Consider the following 17,834-nt stretch of genomic DNA (forward strand, 5'->3'; position numbering starts at 1 on the left):
CCTTTATTACCTGTTATCTTTCAAAGCCACCCTGATCCAAACAAACATCCAAACAAACGTTCCTCCTAGTGTTGGGGACAATACGCAGATAAACTTTTAGTTTTATAAAACAACGTAATTCTGGCACGCGCTGGCTCTTAGTCCATAAGGTTGTGATAGCTGTGCCAACTAGCTGTGCCAACTAGCTGTGACATGGCTGTGACAGACCTAACAGAGATGATAATTTTTATATAAATATAAATAGACTTTTAAAATGAGGTTTCTTTCTAATTTAAGACTGAAACGTTTTTTTTTCTCCAGGCATCTCCTAAATACTTAGGCATCCGATGTAGGCGACTCCTAAGTTTAGTGAAAACGGCTATAAAAGACGAAAGATTTATGCGTTTTGAATGGAAACCAGAGTTTAATGTTTAACTTTAAGCCTTTAAATTAAATATATAAAAAATAAAAAAAAATTATTCATGTAAACTTTTTACAAGTGTTTATGAATAGTCAGGTAGTTTTAATTTACCACATATAGGTATGTCTGCAGCCATAGAACTAGGAATCAGCTTAGTTTATAACTTCATTTGTTCTCAATTACAATATTCCATTATAATAAACTAGATGATGCCCGCGACTTCGTCCGCGTGGAGTTAGGTTTTTTAAATCCCGTGGGAAACCTTTAATTTTCCGGGATAAAAAGTCTATGTCCTTCCTCGGGATGCTAGCTATCTCTGTACCAAATTTCATCAAAATCGGTTGAACAGTTGGGCCGTGAAAGCTAGCAGACAGACAGACAGACAGACACACTTTCGCATTTATAATATTAATATGTATTGTACTTTATTGTGCAATGTGCATAAGGAAATACATATTAAGCATGAGACAAGACAAGTCGTTTACTTGGGTTACAGGAAAATAGGACACGATCCCGTTAAGGGGTTATAGTACAGGACATTAGCTATCTAACGACCCCTAAAGTGCTTATGCAAAAGTGTATCGTCATGTTTTTCGATTTATTCATTTTTTTATTTTTTTCCTGGTTAAAGGGGTGTTTTCCACTTTGAAAATTTAAAAAAGGAACAATGTAAAGCATCAATTTTTTTTATTTCTTGCTAATACATATCCTTGTTAATAATAAACAGTTATTAAACAAGAAAAATCTACAAGCATTTTAAAATTACAGCCAAAAACTGTACAAGTTTTCGAAGAATGAGAATGTTTTCGTTATTCTAAAGTTACCCATATTCCGTGTATTGTCTTACATACTTTATCGTGTTTTCAATGGTTTTTCACTGGTAAAAGGGCTTATTCCACCTACCTGAAATAGGAAGTCCTATAATATAGGTAGGAAGTAGGAAAGTATAAGAGCATACAGTGCGACAAGGCTCTCTTGGCACTTCAATGACATTGACAGGGGGGCGCTATTGAAGTACAAAGGGGACACTTGGAGGCCATGTTCGTTCCGATTTTCGCCACGCGTCAAGATAGCCTTGTCGCACTGCAGAGCATATTTCCAATTAACTATTTTACAGTGCGACAAGGCTCTCTTGGCACTTGAATGACATTGACAGGGGGGCGCTGTTGGAGAACAAAAGCCTTGGACGATTTAACCTAACAAAAGCTTTTAATATTCAAACAAGAACAAAGGGGATACTTGACGGAAATGTTAGTTACGATTTTTGCCACGCGCCAAGATAGCCTTGTCGCACTATAGGACAGTAGGGCAACGCTCCTTTATCTATGGTTTTTCCGGTTCCCTACGCCTCCTGTCAAAGTTTCCACGCTCCACGTGATTATATAATTCCAGTTCCATTTCCGACGGCGACGCGGCGCTGCTGTCGTTTGCCGTGTTTCCTTCGCACTGTGTGTCGAGCGCGGTGCTGTGTGTTGTACGATTAAACATCGGATTTAAGACATGTAAGTAAATGATTACACATAAAAACCCCATTTCTAAAAACTTATATTAGTGCGCTTTTATTCTGGCGCTGTAGTAACTTATTAGTGTGAAATAAAATTAAGAAAACTTCGCTCATTTTACCTTACGTAACGTTAATGAAATTATGTTTGCACGTGACCTTGCTCTATATACTCAATTTACATGAAATATTTACACTATTTAAAAGTTGTTCCAACCATTAAATCATTATTTATATCTAAGCCAAGACAGGCAATCTCGTAGGCTAAAAAAATTGAGCCACGACACTAGTATTGATTGGATCAAACTAGCTATATCAATTCTATGAAACAAGGATCCCAAACTATTCCAATCTTAAGTTCCACTTGAGTTTTATGTGATAAGTAGATCAAATTAATTAATAATGTAAGTATTCATAGTTATAATAACGATTATTATTAAAACAACTGCATTGGATCTATTGATTAGATAGGTACCCTCCCTTCTGTCAAAGTATAACCTCTTTTACAATTTAAGGTTGGGCTGTGGAGGTTTTAATTTGGAATGTAGGTAACTTACACATTTTTAAAATTCAGAATAGAAGTAAGAGATAATAAAGATTATCATAATTAAATTAATTTAAAACAGGTATGTAATTCAATTACTTAAATTAATTGAGTAGAGTATCCTACAAAAGGAGAAATGAGTTGAATTTTTAAATGTACTTACTTACCTACTTATCAGGTTTTACACAGATTATCCATGTTTTATCTTTATTATATATTAGTTATGGGTAGGTATGTAGGTTTCCATTTTGGTTGTATGCTATTATAAAACTGTAATTACTTAATATTTGTGTAGGTCTACAGATTTGAGACGCATATTTCAGGATTTTACTTGATCAACTAACTGTATTTTACACCATTTTCTATTTCTTTTTGTTAATATCTAATAGTTAAAAGACCAAGAAGGTAGCGGGTGGATGAGGAAGGCTGAGGGTTGTGTGTGGTGGCTCACTCTTGAGAAGGCCTATGTCCAGCTGTGGACACAAACAGGTTGATTGAATAGTTAAAATAGACAGTTTTGTCTAAAGACAACGGGCTGCATTTGGACTGCAAGCCGACTGCAGTTAAGATGCATTGAGTAAAGTTGACACAACTGCATCACAACTCTTGACCAACTGCATAGTCTGTGTGCAGTTCACTTTGTGTGCCGTGCATGCAACTGCATGTTGACTACTTGCAGAGCGTGCAATAGGTCAGCAGTTGCAGTGCAGTTACTTATACTGCATCCGCAGTAATTGCAGTCCTCTTGGAATTGAAATGCAATCCATCTGCTGATGCAGTGTATCTAGGTTTTGAACATACTTCTAAGGTGATAAGGCCGCCTTTGCATGCTACAGCTATTAGATTAAGATCCTATATTGTGTTTTTTCAATGTTTACTTTGTGTTGTGTGCAATAAAGTGTAAATAAATAAAAATAAATACTTCCAACCAGCCATCTCCCCCACACTACCCAGTACCTGAGTTCAACTATTTATTTATGTTTGAATTTATGTTTCCTTACACTTAATCTTTTTTTCTTTTTTCTTACCTTTTTGTTTCTTTCATAAGCTGTTAGTTTTAAGTTCTTTCGCACAACTTATCCGTTCTGCATGCTGTAGCCACCTATAATTTGAATTACATAATAACTTAGCACCTAGGATTTGAATAATGTAATTTTTAGGGTTCAGTACCTCAAAAGGAAAAATGGAACCCTATAAGGATCACTTTGTTGTCTGTCTGTCTGTCAAGGAACCTACAGGGTACTTCCCGTTGACCTAGAATCATGAAATTTGGTAGGTAGGTCTTATAGCAGATATTAGGGGAAAATCTGAAAACTGTGAATTTGTGGTTACATCACGCAAAAAAATTAAATTGTGGTCATGAAAAATAATTAGTATTTTCAATTTTCAAAGTAAGATTAACATACTAAGTATGGTATCATAATGAAAGGGCTTTACCTGTACATTCTAAAACAGATTTTATTTATTTTTATGCATAATAATTTTTAAATTATCATGCAAAATGTCGAAAAAATACGACTGTAGTATCAAACCCTCAGTGTGCGAGTCGGACTCGCTCTCGACCGGTTTTTTTAATCCTGTGATGGCGCTGGATTCTAGCCCTATTCATCATCATCATCATCATCATCATCATCAACCAATAGACGTCCACTACTGGACACAGGTCTCCTGTAGGGACTTCCACATGCCACGGTCTTGCGCTGCCTGGATCCAGCGGCTCCCTGCGACTCGTCTGATGTCGTCCGTCCACCTAGTGGGGGGTCTAGCCCTATTAAACTGATTATATTTGTTACAGAAATATGTTCTCGTCCCTTTTGGAGGCGGCGCGCAACTCGCCGTTCCGCGGCCCGCTCACCAACGCGCACTGCGAGCCCGCGCTGCCCGCTAGCGACACACAGGTAACATCATAAGCTAAACTGATTCCTACTTCCATAGGTACCATGTTCAGTGTACGTTGACTTAATAACCCCTCATCCTTCAAGATTTGATGTAGCAAGCATCCCGCAGGCACACATTATCTTTATCTAAATTTATAAAAGGTAAAGGTGACTGACTGATCTATCAACGCACAGCTCAAACTACTGGACGGATCGGGCTGAAATTTGGCATGCAGATAGCTATTATGATTTTTGTAAATTCAACCCCTAAGGAGATGAAATAGGGGTTTGAAATTTGTGTAGTCCACGCGGATGAAGTCGTGGGAATAAGCTACTTAATAATAACAATCATCATGCTCAACCCATCACCGGGTCACTACAGAGCACGAGTCTCCTCTGAGAGTGACAAGAGCTTAGGTTTAGGTGTTTAGGGTTAGTCTGCCACGTTGGCCCAATGCGGATTGGCAGACTTTACACACCTTTGAGAGAACTCTCAGACATGCAGGTTTCCTCACAATGTTTTCCTTCACGATTAAAGCAAGTGATATTTTTTTAACGCACATAACTCCGAAAAGTTAGAGGTGCGTGCCCGGGATCGGACCCCCGACCTCCCGAAAAGGAGGCGGATCTCTTAACCGCTTTGTAGTAATAATAATCAATTCGTAGGTAATCTGTCGAGCAGACAGACAGATAGACACTTTCCCATTTATAATGATTTAAGAACTTTTGTAAAGGTTCCTTGTTGTACTACGGACCCTTAAAAGGGAACTCCATCATGGCCCAATGATGAGAACTCATACGGGAGGGGTGTGTCGCGCGGCAGACGCGTGCGTGCGAGCGCCACTGCGTGTGCACTGCACGCAGCGTAGCGTCCGTCTCGCGGCGCGAGTGCCCTGTGACCAACAGATTATGAGAGCTGAGGGCTACTTCGATAGTTCCGTATCTCCAAAAAAACCGACCAAGTGCGATTCAGACTCGCACACCGAGGGTTCCGTGTTACAGACATGTAGTTTCGACATTTTGCTCGGTAAATCAAAAACTATTATGCATAAAAAATAAATAAAAATCTGTTTAAGAATGTACAGGAAAAGCCCTGTCATATGATACCCCACTTAGTATAGTTATCTTACTTTGAAAATTGATAATACTAATTATCATTTGTTCACGGTTTTTGGATTTATTCCCTTACTTGTGCTATAAGACCTAGCTACATACCAAATTTTATGATTCTAGGTCAACGGGAAGTACCCTTTAGGTTTCTTGACAGACACGACAGACAGACAGACAGACAATGAAGTGATCCTATAAGGGTTCCTTTTTCCTTTTGAGGTACGGAACCCTAAAAAATTCTGAAACCGTGAATTTGTGGTTACATCATACAAATAAAATAAAATTGTGGTCATGAACTAATAATAATTAGTAACAATTTTGCAAATAAAACATTTATTTATTTATTTATTTATTATTTTCAATTATCAAAATAAGATAACTACTTATATCAAGTGGGGTATTATTTATGAAAGGGCTTCACCTGTGGATTCTAGAACAGATTTTTATTTATTTTTATGCATCATAGTTTTTGAATTACCATGCAAAATGTCGAAAAAATACGACTGTACTACGGAATCCTCGGTGCGCGAGCCTGGCTCGCACTTACACAAGGAACCCTTATAATTTCGCCATGTCTGTCCGTCCGTGGCTTAGCTCATGCACTATTAGGTATGAAACCCTAAAAAAAGTGTTATTTCTTGTATGACGGCACGGAACTCTTGGTGACCGATTTTTGACGTGTTTGTTCGTACGTTGCAGGGCATGGCCGCGTCGGCGGTGGTGGAGTCGTGCGAGTTCGCATCGCCCAAATATTTCGCACTCTGCGGATTAGGAGGCATACTTTCATGCGGTAAGTGATCATTATTTTAAACTAGATGATGCCTGCACAAACACACTTTCGCATTTATGATTAGGGTACAGACTAGATAATGCTTGCGACTTCGTCATCATCATCAACCGATAAACGTCCACTGCTGGACATAGGTCTCATGTATGAACTTCCACACGCCAAGGTCTTGCGCCTCCTGAATCCAGCGGCTCCCTGCGACTCGTCTGATGTCGCCCGTCCTCCTAGTGGGGGGTCATCCAACGCTGCCTATATGAATGTCCTATGTTTTTGAAGTTAGAGATAAAAATCGGCATTTAGGTATTCTGGGTTCCGTACCTTAAGGTGAGAATGCGTGAGTAGGTTGCTCTTTTCAAAGATTTGATATATAAAATGATATGCCATGTGCAGCTGTGATAGCCTAGTGGTTAGGACGTCCGCCTTCTAATCGGAGGTCGGGGGTTCGATCCCGGGCACGCACCTCTAATTTTTCGGAGTTATGTGCGTTTTAATTAATTAAATATCACTTGCTTTAACGGTGATGAAAAACATCGTGAGGAAACCTGCATGCCTGAGAGTTCTCCATAATGTTCTCAAAGGTGTGTGAAGTCTACCAATCCGCACATGGCTAGCGCGGTAGACTATGGCCAAAACCCTTCTCATTCTGAGAGGAGCCGTGCTTTGTAGTGAGCCCTTCGATGGGTTGATCATGATGATGATGATTATGCCATGTATAAAAAAGTATTTGCAATCCCGCACGTTGCTGGAACGAGCTGCAGGTCAAATCCACGCTCTTTTATCATTTATGTAGATTATCTTCAATTGTGTAATATGCTTTTTTCAGGAGCATACTTTAAAGATCCCGTATAGCCTATGTCACTCAGAGATAATGTAGCTTTCTACTGGTGAAAGAATTTTTAAAATCGGTTCAGGAGTTCCAGAGATTACCCCCTACAAACAAACGTAACGACATTACCTCTTTATAATATTAGTATAGACTAGATGATGCCCGCGACTTCGTCCGCGTGGATTTAGGTTTTTAAAAATCCCGTGAGAACTCTTTAATTCCCCGGGATGTAAGCTAACTCTGTACCAAATTTCATCAAAATCGGTTGAACTGTTGGGCCGTGAAAAGCTAGCAGACAGACAGACAGACACACTTTCGCATTTATAATATTAGTATGGATTAGGATTATGTAAGGAGTGTGGAGTAATAAGAATCAGAAAAAAGTAAAGTTGGTAACAGGTAGGTACCTATTGCCAATGTGTCATTGTCAACTTATTTTTCGGTTCGCACTTGACCGAATTTCGTGTCTTCAATCACGGGCAAGGTCAGATTGCATTATCTTACCGATATGACTTATTTTTTGTCTTATATCGCTGTACAGTACCTACTCGGCAGAAAGTAATGTACATCGGTCTTTAGGTTATGACATTTCAGCTATATGACGTCTTGTCGGTCTCTAGACTATGCTCTACAAATATTATGCTATCTTCTAAATATTATATAAAAGGAAAAGGTGACTGACTGACTGATCTATCAACGCACAGCTCAAACTACTGGACGAAACGAGCTGAAACTTGGTATGCAGATAGCTGTTATGACGTAGGCATCCGCTAAGAAAAGATTTTTGAAAATTCAACCCCTAAAGCAGTGAAATAGGGGTTTGAAACGAGATGGACAAAATTTCCCCCAGGCTGAACTATGCCTATTACAAACTTAATGCTACGACTGCAAAACAACATGCGAATTTTTTTTTCTTAAAATAGAAGATTTTTACTAATAAATGGCACATAATATCATCTCTGTACATTCTGGGGCACACCTCCATACAATTTTTGTCCATCTCGTGTAAAGTCGCGAGCATAGGCTAGTCTCCTTCTAAAGGTCGATGTACATTACTCTCTGCCGCGTACTGTACTTACGTTGTACTACATCTTAATTCCATGCTAATTAAATAAATAAATAATCTTTTTCTTCAGACCATAAGTCCATATTTAAATTTAAATTTACAACTATATATTTACTAGAGTTAGTGTGTTAAAAACAATATTTCCTTATAGTTATGTTAGTAATGTTAGTGCTAAGATAGTGGTAGTTTTGGTTATCTACACTAATATTATAAAGAGGAAAACTTTGTTTGTTTGTTTGTTTGTTTGTTTGTTTGTTTGTTTGTTTGTTTGTTTGTTTGGTTGTACTGAATAGGCTCAAAAACTACTGGACCGATTTTAAAAATTCTTTCACCATTCGAAAGCTACATTATCCACGAGTAACATAGGCTATATTTTATTTTGGAAAAAAATAGGGTTCCGTAAGATATTTGGGTTTTTCGGACACAAGGTGTAAAAAATCAACCAGAAAAGTTACTTATTTTGCGTACGCTGCCTAAACTATAAAAGATAGAACCATAAAATGTTCTAATTAATTGTAGATCTTATAAATATCTACAAAAAAGTCCGCGACACACTATACCCATCTATGTCGAGTGAGGCACAGCAACCATTTTTTTATTTAAATATAATAATAATATTATAAAGAGGAAAACTTTGTTTGTTTGTTTGTACTGAATAGGCTCAAAAACTACTGGACCGATTTTAAAAATTCTTTCACCATTCGAAAGCTACATTATCCACGAGTAACATAGGCTATATTTTATTTTGGAAAAAAATAGGGTTCCGTAAGATATTTGGGTTTTTCGGACACAAGGTGTAAAAAATCAACCAGAAAAGTTACTTATTTTGCGTACGCTGCCTAAACTATAAAAGATAGAACCATAAAATGTTCTAATTAATTGTAGATCTTATAAATATCTACAAAAAAGTCCGCGACACACTATACCCATCTATGTCGAGTGAGGCACAGCAACCATTTTTTTATTTAAAAATCTTGAATTTTTTTTGGACTACATTTAAACGCGTTTATTTTACTCATGCTATTAATCCTTATCAAAATAAATGATTTCATCACTAAGAACAGTTTATGGAGATAATATTTGGTCTTTGAATGATTAAAATTGGACGTTTGAGAGGTAATGTCGTTAAGTTTGTTTGTAGGGGGTAATCTTTAGAACTACTGAACCGATTTTAAAAATTCTTTCACCAGTAGAAAGCTACATTATTCCTGAGTGACATAGGCTATACGGGATCTTTAAAAACCTAAATCTACGCGGGCGAAGCCGCGGGGATCAGCTAGTACAATAATAATTGGTAAAGTGCTAAAACGTTGGCAGAAGGCCAGACTCATGTCATTCATCGTGATTCGTTAATATACGACCTTCGAAATCTACTTTAGAAGCGAACAAGTTGAAAACAAAACTTTAAAATACATAAATACTCTTAAATTATACACAATTTTAACGTGTAGAGAAAAAACCGGCCAAGTCCAAGTCAGACTCGCGCACCGAGGATTCCGTACTACAGTCGTATTTTTCGACATTTTTTTTGCACGATAAATCACAAACTATTATGTATAAACAAAACCGGCCAAGTGCGAGTCAGGCTCGCACACTGAGGGTTCCGTACTACGTCGTATTTTTTCGACATTTTGCACGATAATTCAAAAACTATGATACATAAAAATAAATAAAAATCTGTTTTAGAATGCACAGGTAAAGCCCTTTCATATGATACCCCACTTGATTTAGTCACTCACTTCGCAAGTTAAAAATACTAATTATTAGTTCATGACCACAATTTTTTTTTGTGTGATCTAACCCTAAATTCACGGTTTTCAGATTTTTCCCCAAATGTCGGCTATAAGACCTACCTACCTGCCAAATTTCATGGTTCTAGGTCAACGGGAAATACCTTGTAGGTTTCTTGACAGACAGACAACAAAGTGATCCTATAAGGGTTCCGTTTTTCCTTTTGAGGTACGGAACCCTAAAAAGTACTAGACTGTGGGCGAAAGTGATACTAAAGTAAATAACTGCATATAACCGGATAAAGTGTTACAAAACATACCTTTTGGGACCTGCGGTAATAATATTCTTCGATACTATAATATTATTTTATTGAAACGTATAATTTGAATTTAATTTCACTCGTTTAAATATATGCATTTTAAATTTGCCGCGTTTTTTCACTAGACAGTTCGAAAAGTTGTTCGTATGAATGAAGCCTTATGTTAGCTCCGCTACTATTTTGAATCTATGATGCGAACTGTCATTGGTTCTCGCGCGCTTTTAAAAAATGACAATGTCAAATCATCAACAGTCGGTGAATAATTGTCAAATATTAAATTATTGAAAAATACGTTTGAAAGTAAGTTTGAAAGTTTTAAGATTCGTTTTTGTTTTGTTTTACATGGTTAAATTAAATTACGGGACCGTTAAAGTACCGCTCGGCTCGCACACAGTGTTAAGTTTCAAGCGAAAAAAAGTGTAAGAAACTAACTACGAAAACAAAAGTTTTGTCACAAGAATGGGTACCATAAGTAGCCGCGACCAGGAAGAAACCATTCCTACGCATGGCACTAAGGAGCAATGCATACGAGAGGCAAGATTTGAAGCCGACTCCGAACGTAAGAAGCTACGGCGTCAGGCCCAAGAGCTTGAGAAAAAGAAGGATGAACTCGAACTCGAAATGTTGCGTGTTGATGAGAGACTGGCTTTCAGGCGTGCTGAGATCAATCAGGAGTATGACGTTTATGAACGTGGATCATGTACTGTGCCAGTGTGTGACCGACCAGATTTCATATCAAAGAGACGGCCGATATCGGACAAGCCAGTGTTACTTATCAATACTCAGGTCCCTACACCAGCTAGTGAACAGATGTTGATGACTGCACCTACAAGACAGTCAGTAACGAAGGAGCCAGTGGTACTTCTCAATATCCAGGTCCATATACCAGGTACGAAGTCAGCTTGTGAACCAGAGTCTTTAACTGTAGCAGAAATACAGCTACAGTCAGATGAACCAGTGCTACTTACTGACACCCAGGGCAAGGTACCACGTACCATCTTAGCGAGTGAACTACGGACTGTAAAACAAAAACTGGCACAATCAGAGGAGTCAGTGGTACGTACCAGCTCTCAAATCCACATACCGAGTACCATGTCAACAGGTGAACTACAAACTGCAAAAGGAAGTCTACCACAATTGCAGGAATCAGTCGTACTTGTCAACAATCAGGGGCACATTCCAGGTACCGTCTCGGAGAGTGAACTAGAGGCTTCAACTACTGTGAAAGGACGACCAACACAATTGGAGAAGCCAGTGGTATTTACTAACCACCAGGTTTGTACCATGTCAACGGATAAACCACAAACTGTGATGACTGGCAAGGAAATATTTGTAGAACCTGTGGACTTTTTCAACAATGAGGTGCATATACCTCGTACCATGTCAATGAGTGGATCACAGACTTCGATGACTGCGAAAGAAAGACTGGCACAATTGGAGGCAGTGAACACCCAGGGCTACGAACCAAGTAACATGTCAAGAAGTGAACTGCTAACTTTACTCCCCGAGAATATAGTAAGAGAAAGACCAACACAATTGGAGAAGCCAGTGGTATTTACTGATGCCCAGATTCAAACACAACATACCATGTCAACAGATGAACCACAAACTGTGAAAGAAAGACTACCACAATTTGTAGAAGTCTTCAACACTGATGTGCATATACCTCGTACCATGTCAGTGAGTGAACCACAGACTTCAATGACTGCGAAAGAAAGACTGCCACATTTGGAGGAACCAGTGGCGCTAGCTGACACCCAGGGCTACGAACCAAGTAACATGTCAACAAGTGAACTGCTAACTTTATTGACAGAGAACATAATAAGAGAAAGACAGACACAATTGGACGAGCCAGAGGGAACCAGACTCACCTTGTTAGCTGAAGAACCTGTAACTGCTACAACAGACAATATAGTAAAATATGATAAATATACCCAATGCAAGCGACCTAAGCGAACTAAGCGAGTTGTCAACGAAGTGTGTAACATTTCCGACCCTGGCAGATTGGAAGAAAATGAGTATGGAACACAGCTACAACCGGAGGAATCAGTGCCATTGGACAATAATGAATTCACTACATCTGCAAAACAAACCCGTACCTCAGTCACAGATAAAGTGGAAGAAAGACAGATGCAATTGCCTACAGAGACAATGCAACAAAATAGTAACTCTACAGTGAAAGAAAGGCTGATCCAAAACAAAGAGTCTGTTATAAGATTAGCTAATGAAGTGCTATCATTGATTAATGATGAAAAAATCTCCAAAAGGTGGTACCGGCTGAAAGTTAAGGAGTTGCAGATCCTAGATGAACAAATCATGATGGATACAAACAATGCACATGAAAAAAAGAGTCGCAAAAGGGAGCACCCTGAGCTTAGAAAATGAATTGAGTACTGAATATACAGTACAACAAGGCTATCTTGGCACTTGAATGACATTGACAGGGGGGCGCTGTTGGAGAACAATGGCTCAGACTATTCAAACAAGAACAAAGGGGATACTTGACTGCACGGTTTTTAGAATATTGATTTTAAGACTAATAATTAATCATTACTTAGATAACTATTATAATAATCATGGTAACTTTTAAATGCCATTTAAAAACGAAGTAGTTATGTTTTTAATTGGGAATTATGTTAGTAATAATTTAACAGAGAAAATTATTGTTTATTTTTTGTTTTATGTTAAAGAAGTGCCTCAAAAGAAAGCAGTCCGAGGTTAGAAATGGAAAATCAGTAAATTTTATTGTGTGTTACCTATCTAACTTGATTTTATTGTGTTTGATATTAATTTAGTTTTTAAGAGACAATTAAGTCCAATATCTGGTCTCGTTTTAGCTCTAAGTAAACCAAGTCAAGTTACATTCCTAAGTTTAACACATTATTTTTATTTAGAAAGAAAAAAGTGTAATATTAAGTGTCTCTCAAGTTCAAGACACATTTTTAAGTCTCTGACAAGTGACATTTTGTCTTGTTTTAGCTCTAAGTAAAGCAAAGTCAAATTGCACTCCTTAGATCTGTCTAAAATAAGTTTGATTTTAATACATTATTGCAATTTAGAAAGAAAAAAATGTAATATTAAGTGTCTCTCAAGTTTAAGACACACTTTTAAGTTTCTGACAAGTGACATTTTGTCTTGTTTTAGCTCTAAGTAAAGCAAAGTCAAATTGCACTCCTTAGATCTGTCTAAAATAAGTTTGATTTTAATACATTATTGCAATTTAGAAAGAAAAAAATGTAATATTAAGTGTCTCTCAAGTTTAAGACACACTTTTAAGTCTCTGACAAGTGACATTTTGTCTTGTTTTAGCTCTTAAGTAAATAAAAAAGTCAAATTGCACTCCTTAGATCTCAGCCTAAAAATAAGTTTGATTTTAAGTAATTTTAATAATGATCATGATAAATCAGTGGAAAGTTGAGATTTATTTTTTATATAAGTAGGTACCTCAAAAGAGGGGCATTCTGAGTTTTGAAAATTAATACATTATTTTAATTTAGAAAGAAAAAAATTATAGTTAGGTACTTAGTGTAGTACTAAGCGTCTTTTAAGACACATTTAAGTCTCTGTGATCTGTCAGAGACCTCACATTAATCTTGTCTTGTTTTAACTCTTAAGTAAAGAAAAGTCAAATTACACTTCTTAGATCTCAGCCTAAAAGTACCTAAGTTTCAATTTTAAATAATTTTAATAATCATGATAACAGTGGATAGTATTAAGAAAAGTTCATTTTTATGTTTAAAAAGTACCTCAAAAGGGGGCACTCACTTATTAGGTTTTAAGACTGATTAATAAATTATGATAAAAGTTAATTTTTAATAAAGAAGACCTATGATTATTTTAATTTAGAAAGAAAAATGTTTTAGTTTTGTTTCACAGTTTATTTTATATTAATAAACATATTTTATTGCGTTTTGACTTGTTTTTTTACTCCCTTCTATCGTGGTTTCTCCTAAAGGCTATATTTTGAATTTTGTTAAAATACTACTTTTCTACTCGTACTTTTGAGTTTAGGAATCCTGATTATGATTTGACTAGAAGATTCCAACTCTGGTAAATAACTGTGCGTAAATCTGTCATTAAGGTCCAGTTGCATGACAGGCAGTTAAAGATACCGTTAATAAAAGCAAAATGGATTATACAGATCAGGCTTTGTTTTTGCCCAATCAACAGAATTTGGACAAAGCCAATGTAAAAAATTGGACGTACTGATAAATAAACAAGCACTATTTTGTGCATAGAACTCTGAGGAACTTTAGTTAAACATGTGAGGTTAGTTACTTTAGTAAATTCAAATTGCAATAAAACAAACATAGTTTTGTAGATTCTATTTAAAAATAAACGTAGACAGGTTTTTATTTTCGTAGGATTTCAGATATATGTACCTACATCATAAATAAGTCATCATCATGATCAACCCATTGCCGGCTCACTACAGAGCACCGGTCTCCTCTCAGAGTGAGACGGGTTTTGGCCATAGTCTACCACGCTGGCCAAGTGCGGATTGGCAGACTTCACACACCTTTGAGAACATTATGGAGAACTCTCAGGCATGCAGATTTCCTCACGATGTTTTTCATCACTGTTAAAGCAAGTGATATTTTAATTACTTAAAAACGCACATAACTCCGAAAAGTTAGAGGTGCGTGCCCGGGATCGAAGCCCCGACCTCCGATTGGAAGGCGGACGTCCTAACCACTAGGCTACCACAGCTTCATAAATAAATACTACATAAATAAGTACCAACACTATTTTAGTTACTACATAATATATAGTCCACGACAGGTTGAGATCGCAATCGAGTTATGAGGCGGGGGGACGCCGCGCTCGCCCGCACTGTGAGGGCTGTGCGGGGTGTTCCCTCTCCGATTGCCATTTCAACCTGTCGCGTACTATAATTACCTATTTTTATAGTATTTTACATATTTATCTCGTTGATGACCGAACCTTGGCCAAAAATGGACAGATTTTACCTTTCACCTAAATCATGGATGAATGGACTTGTGCAATATTTTGTGTTTTTATTGGTGCTTAAGTTTAACGGTTAATCATGACGTAACTGTAACTGCCTATCATGTAACTGAACCTTAGTATGGACGGGAAACGGAGTCAATGTTTTTCTATCCATTTCCTGTCCTCTGATACAGTTTTTAGGTTTGAGGAATTAGGTTCCTATGAATAAAAACTAATACTTATAATAATTAAAGGTGTTTATTAAAATAAGCTATTACAAATAAATCAATCAAATATACCTACCCAGGTACATAAAGGACATAAAAAATTAAATTAAAACAATTTTTACTGATTAATTGAGCACGCTTAATTAAATTAATCACTGTGATCATAATTATTATAGGTAGACAGTTAATAACATATCAAGTACTTTATTCAAGAAGTTTGCATTCGAGAGACCAGAGTCCTTCCTTTTGCGGCTCGCCGAATTCGTCGCTTCCTTATTTATGCCAATACCGAAAACCGAAATCCACTTTTTGATGAAGAAACGCTAACATCGTCAGGATAATTGGTTTCTTGCATTTTGCGTATTGCGCAGCGTATTCACACCAGCTCGATAATATATAGGGTTCTAGCTTCGCGCAAACTACTTTCATGATCATAGGTGAATGCATGAATTCAGGGTCTAAGATTTTTAGAGAGTTGATGTAGGCTTGAAGTCTGGAGGTGAACTGCTTTAGTAGGACCACTGATGATCCTGGTCGTTGACACTGTTTCAGATTCTCAAGCGCGGTGCATTGATACATTTTTTTATCTTCTGGGGTTTGTAACTCTTCGTTTGGTTCGCACATATTTTCATTCCTATTCGTTTGTCGTTTTACCGACGTGATGGTAGTGTCGGCAGGTGGCGTTGGCTCCTGTTGTATCGATCTTCCGTGATTATTTTCCTTTCCTGTCTTTGCTATCCCATGTGTTTTTGGTAAGACTCTGGGGTTAGTTAGCACTGGTGTTCTCCATGATGCTGGAGTATTTTCTATTGCTTTATTTTTAGTCACCGATGGTCGAAATTCATTTGTAGAGTTTTTGACTTCTGTGTCAACAAGCGACATTGACTCTTGTTTCTGTACTCCATGATTATTTTCCTTCAATGTCTTTGCTAGCCAGAATCTGGGGGGCGTAGGTGTGGGGTCAACTTTCACTGGAGTCCTCCATGATGTTATTTCTATTACTCTATTCTCTGTTACTGATGGTTGAAGTCCATTTGTTGAGTTTGTGACTCCTGTGTCGGCTAGTGACATTGATTGTATCTGTCCTCCATGCTTATTTTCTGTCACTGTCTGTGACAGCCGAGGTATTTTGTAATTTGGTTCTGGACTCTGTAAATGGCGTGGCATTCTATTTTCTGCTTTATTTTCAGTCACCAAAGGTTGATGTTCATTTGTCGGATTTTTGTCTCCGGTGTCGGAATTTGTCTCTAGCAACTCCACATATTTTACCATAAGATTGAATGGCACCTTTGGAGGCAGATCTCCTATTGATATGGGTTCTGTCGTCATGGCTCCATTGTCGGCCAGTGGCCCTGGCTTCATCAACAGTGTCGGTGTTTCTATCTCCCTATTCTCAATTGTTAAAGGCAGAAGTTCTATTGCTGCAGTAATTTCTGTGTCAACAACTGGCAGTGGCTCCTTCCTTGTCAGGCTTTCTTGTTCTTTTGCCAATATGCTGATTTTGGTGTCTGCAAGTTGTAACTCCTTCTGGTCGGTTGGGCTTTCTTTCAGCATATTATTGTTTGTCTCAGTTTGTGGTTCGCTCGTTGACGTAGCTCCTGGTACTGTACTGTCTGCCAGATGAACTGTCAGTTTTTGTGTTGACTCGAGTTATTCGTATCTTCTTCCTGCGTGATCTCAGCTATTTGGCTGGCCAGTCCTTGATTTATCTGTGATATTTGAAGTTCCAGTTCTTCTTTCTTTTTTTCAAGTTCTCGGATTTGGAGATTTAACTTCGTACATTTGTCCTCAGCTTCAGATTCTGCCTCTCGTACGCGTTGCTCTTTGGTTACAAGTATAGGAACTGATTCTGGTGGGGGTTCCTTATTTTCCTCTTGACCCTCGACCTCCTCTCGTTGGCTACTTTTGTTACCCATATTCTTCAACATTCCCAAATAAATGCTATTTAAAAAACTGAAATCCATAGTTTCAAACGGGTCTCTTGGTAGGTAATAATGCGAAGTCTTCGTTTCTTATTTCAGAGCTACTTATGTAGCACTTCGGAGCTTGTCACTTGTATTATCATTTAGGTATAAGCTCTCGTCGAGCGGTTGTCTCGAATCACAAGTTATGTTTTAGTTTTGAAGGGATTTATTTACTAGCGCCCACCAACCACTACCTGCTGTTTATAGCCTTCTCTTTTTATGATTATAGGACTCTGGATAATAATAATAATCCTGGTGTACCTCATCTGTAATAATCTCTTCCGTTGCCGGCTGTCAAGACTCAAGTCAGGTTGGTCTAAGGTTACACCGCAAAGTGTGATCTGTTAGCAAAAAACACTTGAAAATAACATCATTTCACGTAAAAAAGATTTTTGCTGTGACATTTGTCCAATATTAACAGCGAAGCAGCGAAATCAACGTGAAAATTTTTCGTAAACAATTTACGTTAGAAAAATATCGTCACAAAATACCAAATGTCATTTCGGAACGTAGACAATATACTTACTCCATT

General features: G+C 37.6%; 1 protein-coding gene and 1 pseudogene across 2 annotated transcripts in view; one reads left to right on the top strand and one right to left on the bottom strand.

The window, feature by feature from the left end:
* Positions 1-17,834, top strand: part of LOC117994138 (phosphate carrier protein, mitochondrial-like) — a 263,608-nt gene that overhangs the window by 225,266 nt on the left and 20,508 nt on the right. The window contains exons 1-3 of one of the 2 annotated variants that reach the window (XM_034982023.2): positions 1,768-1,902; positions 4,241-4,343; positions 6,132-6,222. In XM_034982023.2, the coding sequence (XP_034837914.1) occupies positions 4,245-4,343; positions 6,132-6,222 (190 nt within the window). In that variant the 5' untranslated portion in view covers positions 1,768-1,902; positions 4,241-4,244. Of the gene's footprint in view, positions 1-1,767; positions 1,903-4,240; positions 4,344-6,131; positions 6,223-17,834 lie in introns of those variants that run through there. The other variant, XM_069507792.1, reaches the window with a different exon arrangement.
* LOC138404256 (uncharacterized) overlaps positions 15,370-17,834 on the bottom strand; it is a 34,940-nt pseudogene continuing 32,475 nt past the window's right edge.

Source organism: Maniola hyperantus, chromosome 26, assembly GCF_902806685.2.
Source record: "Maniola hyperantus chromosome 26, iAphHyp1.2, whole genome shotgun sequence".
Lineage (NCBI taxonomy): Eukaryota > Metazoa > Arthropoda > Insecta > Lepidoptera > Nymphalidae > Maniola > Maniola hyperantus.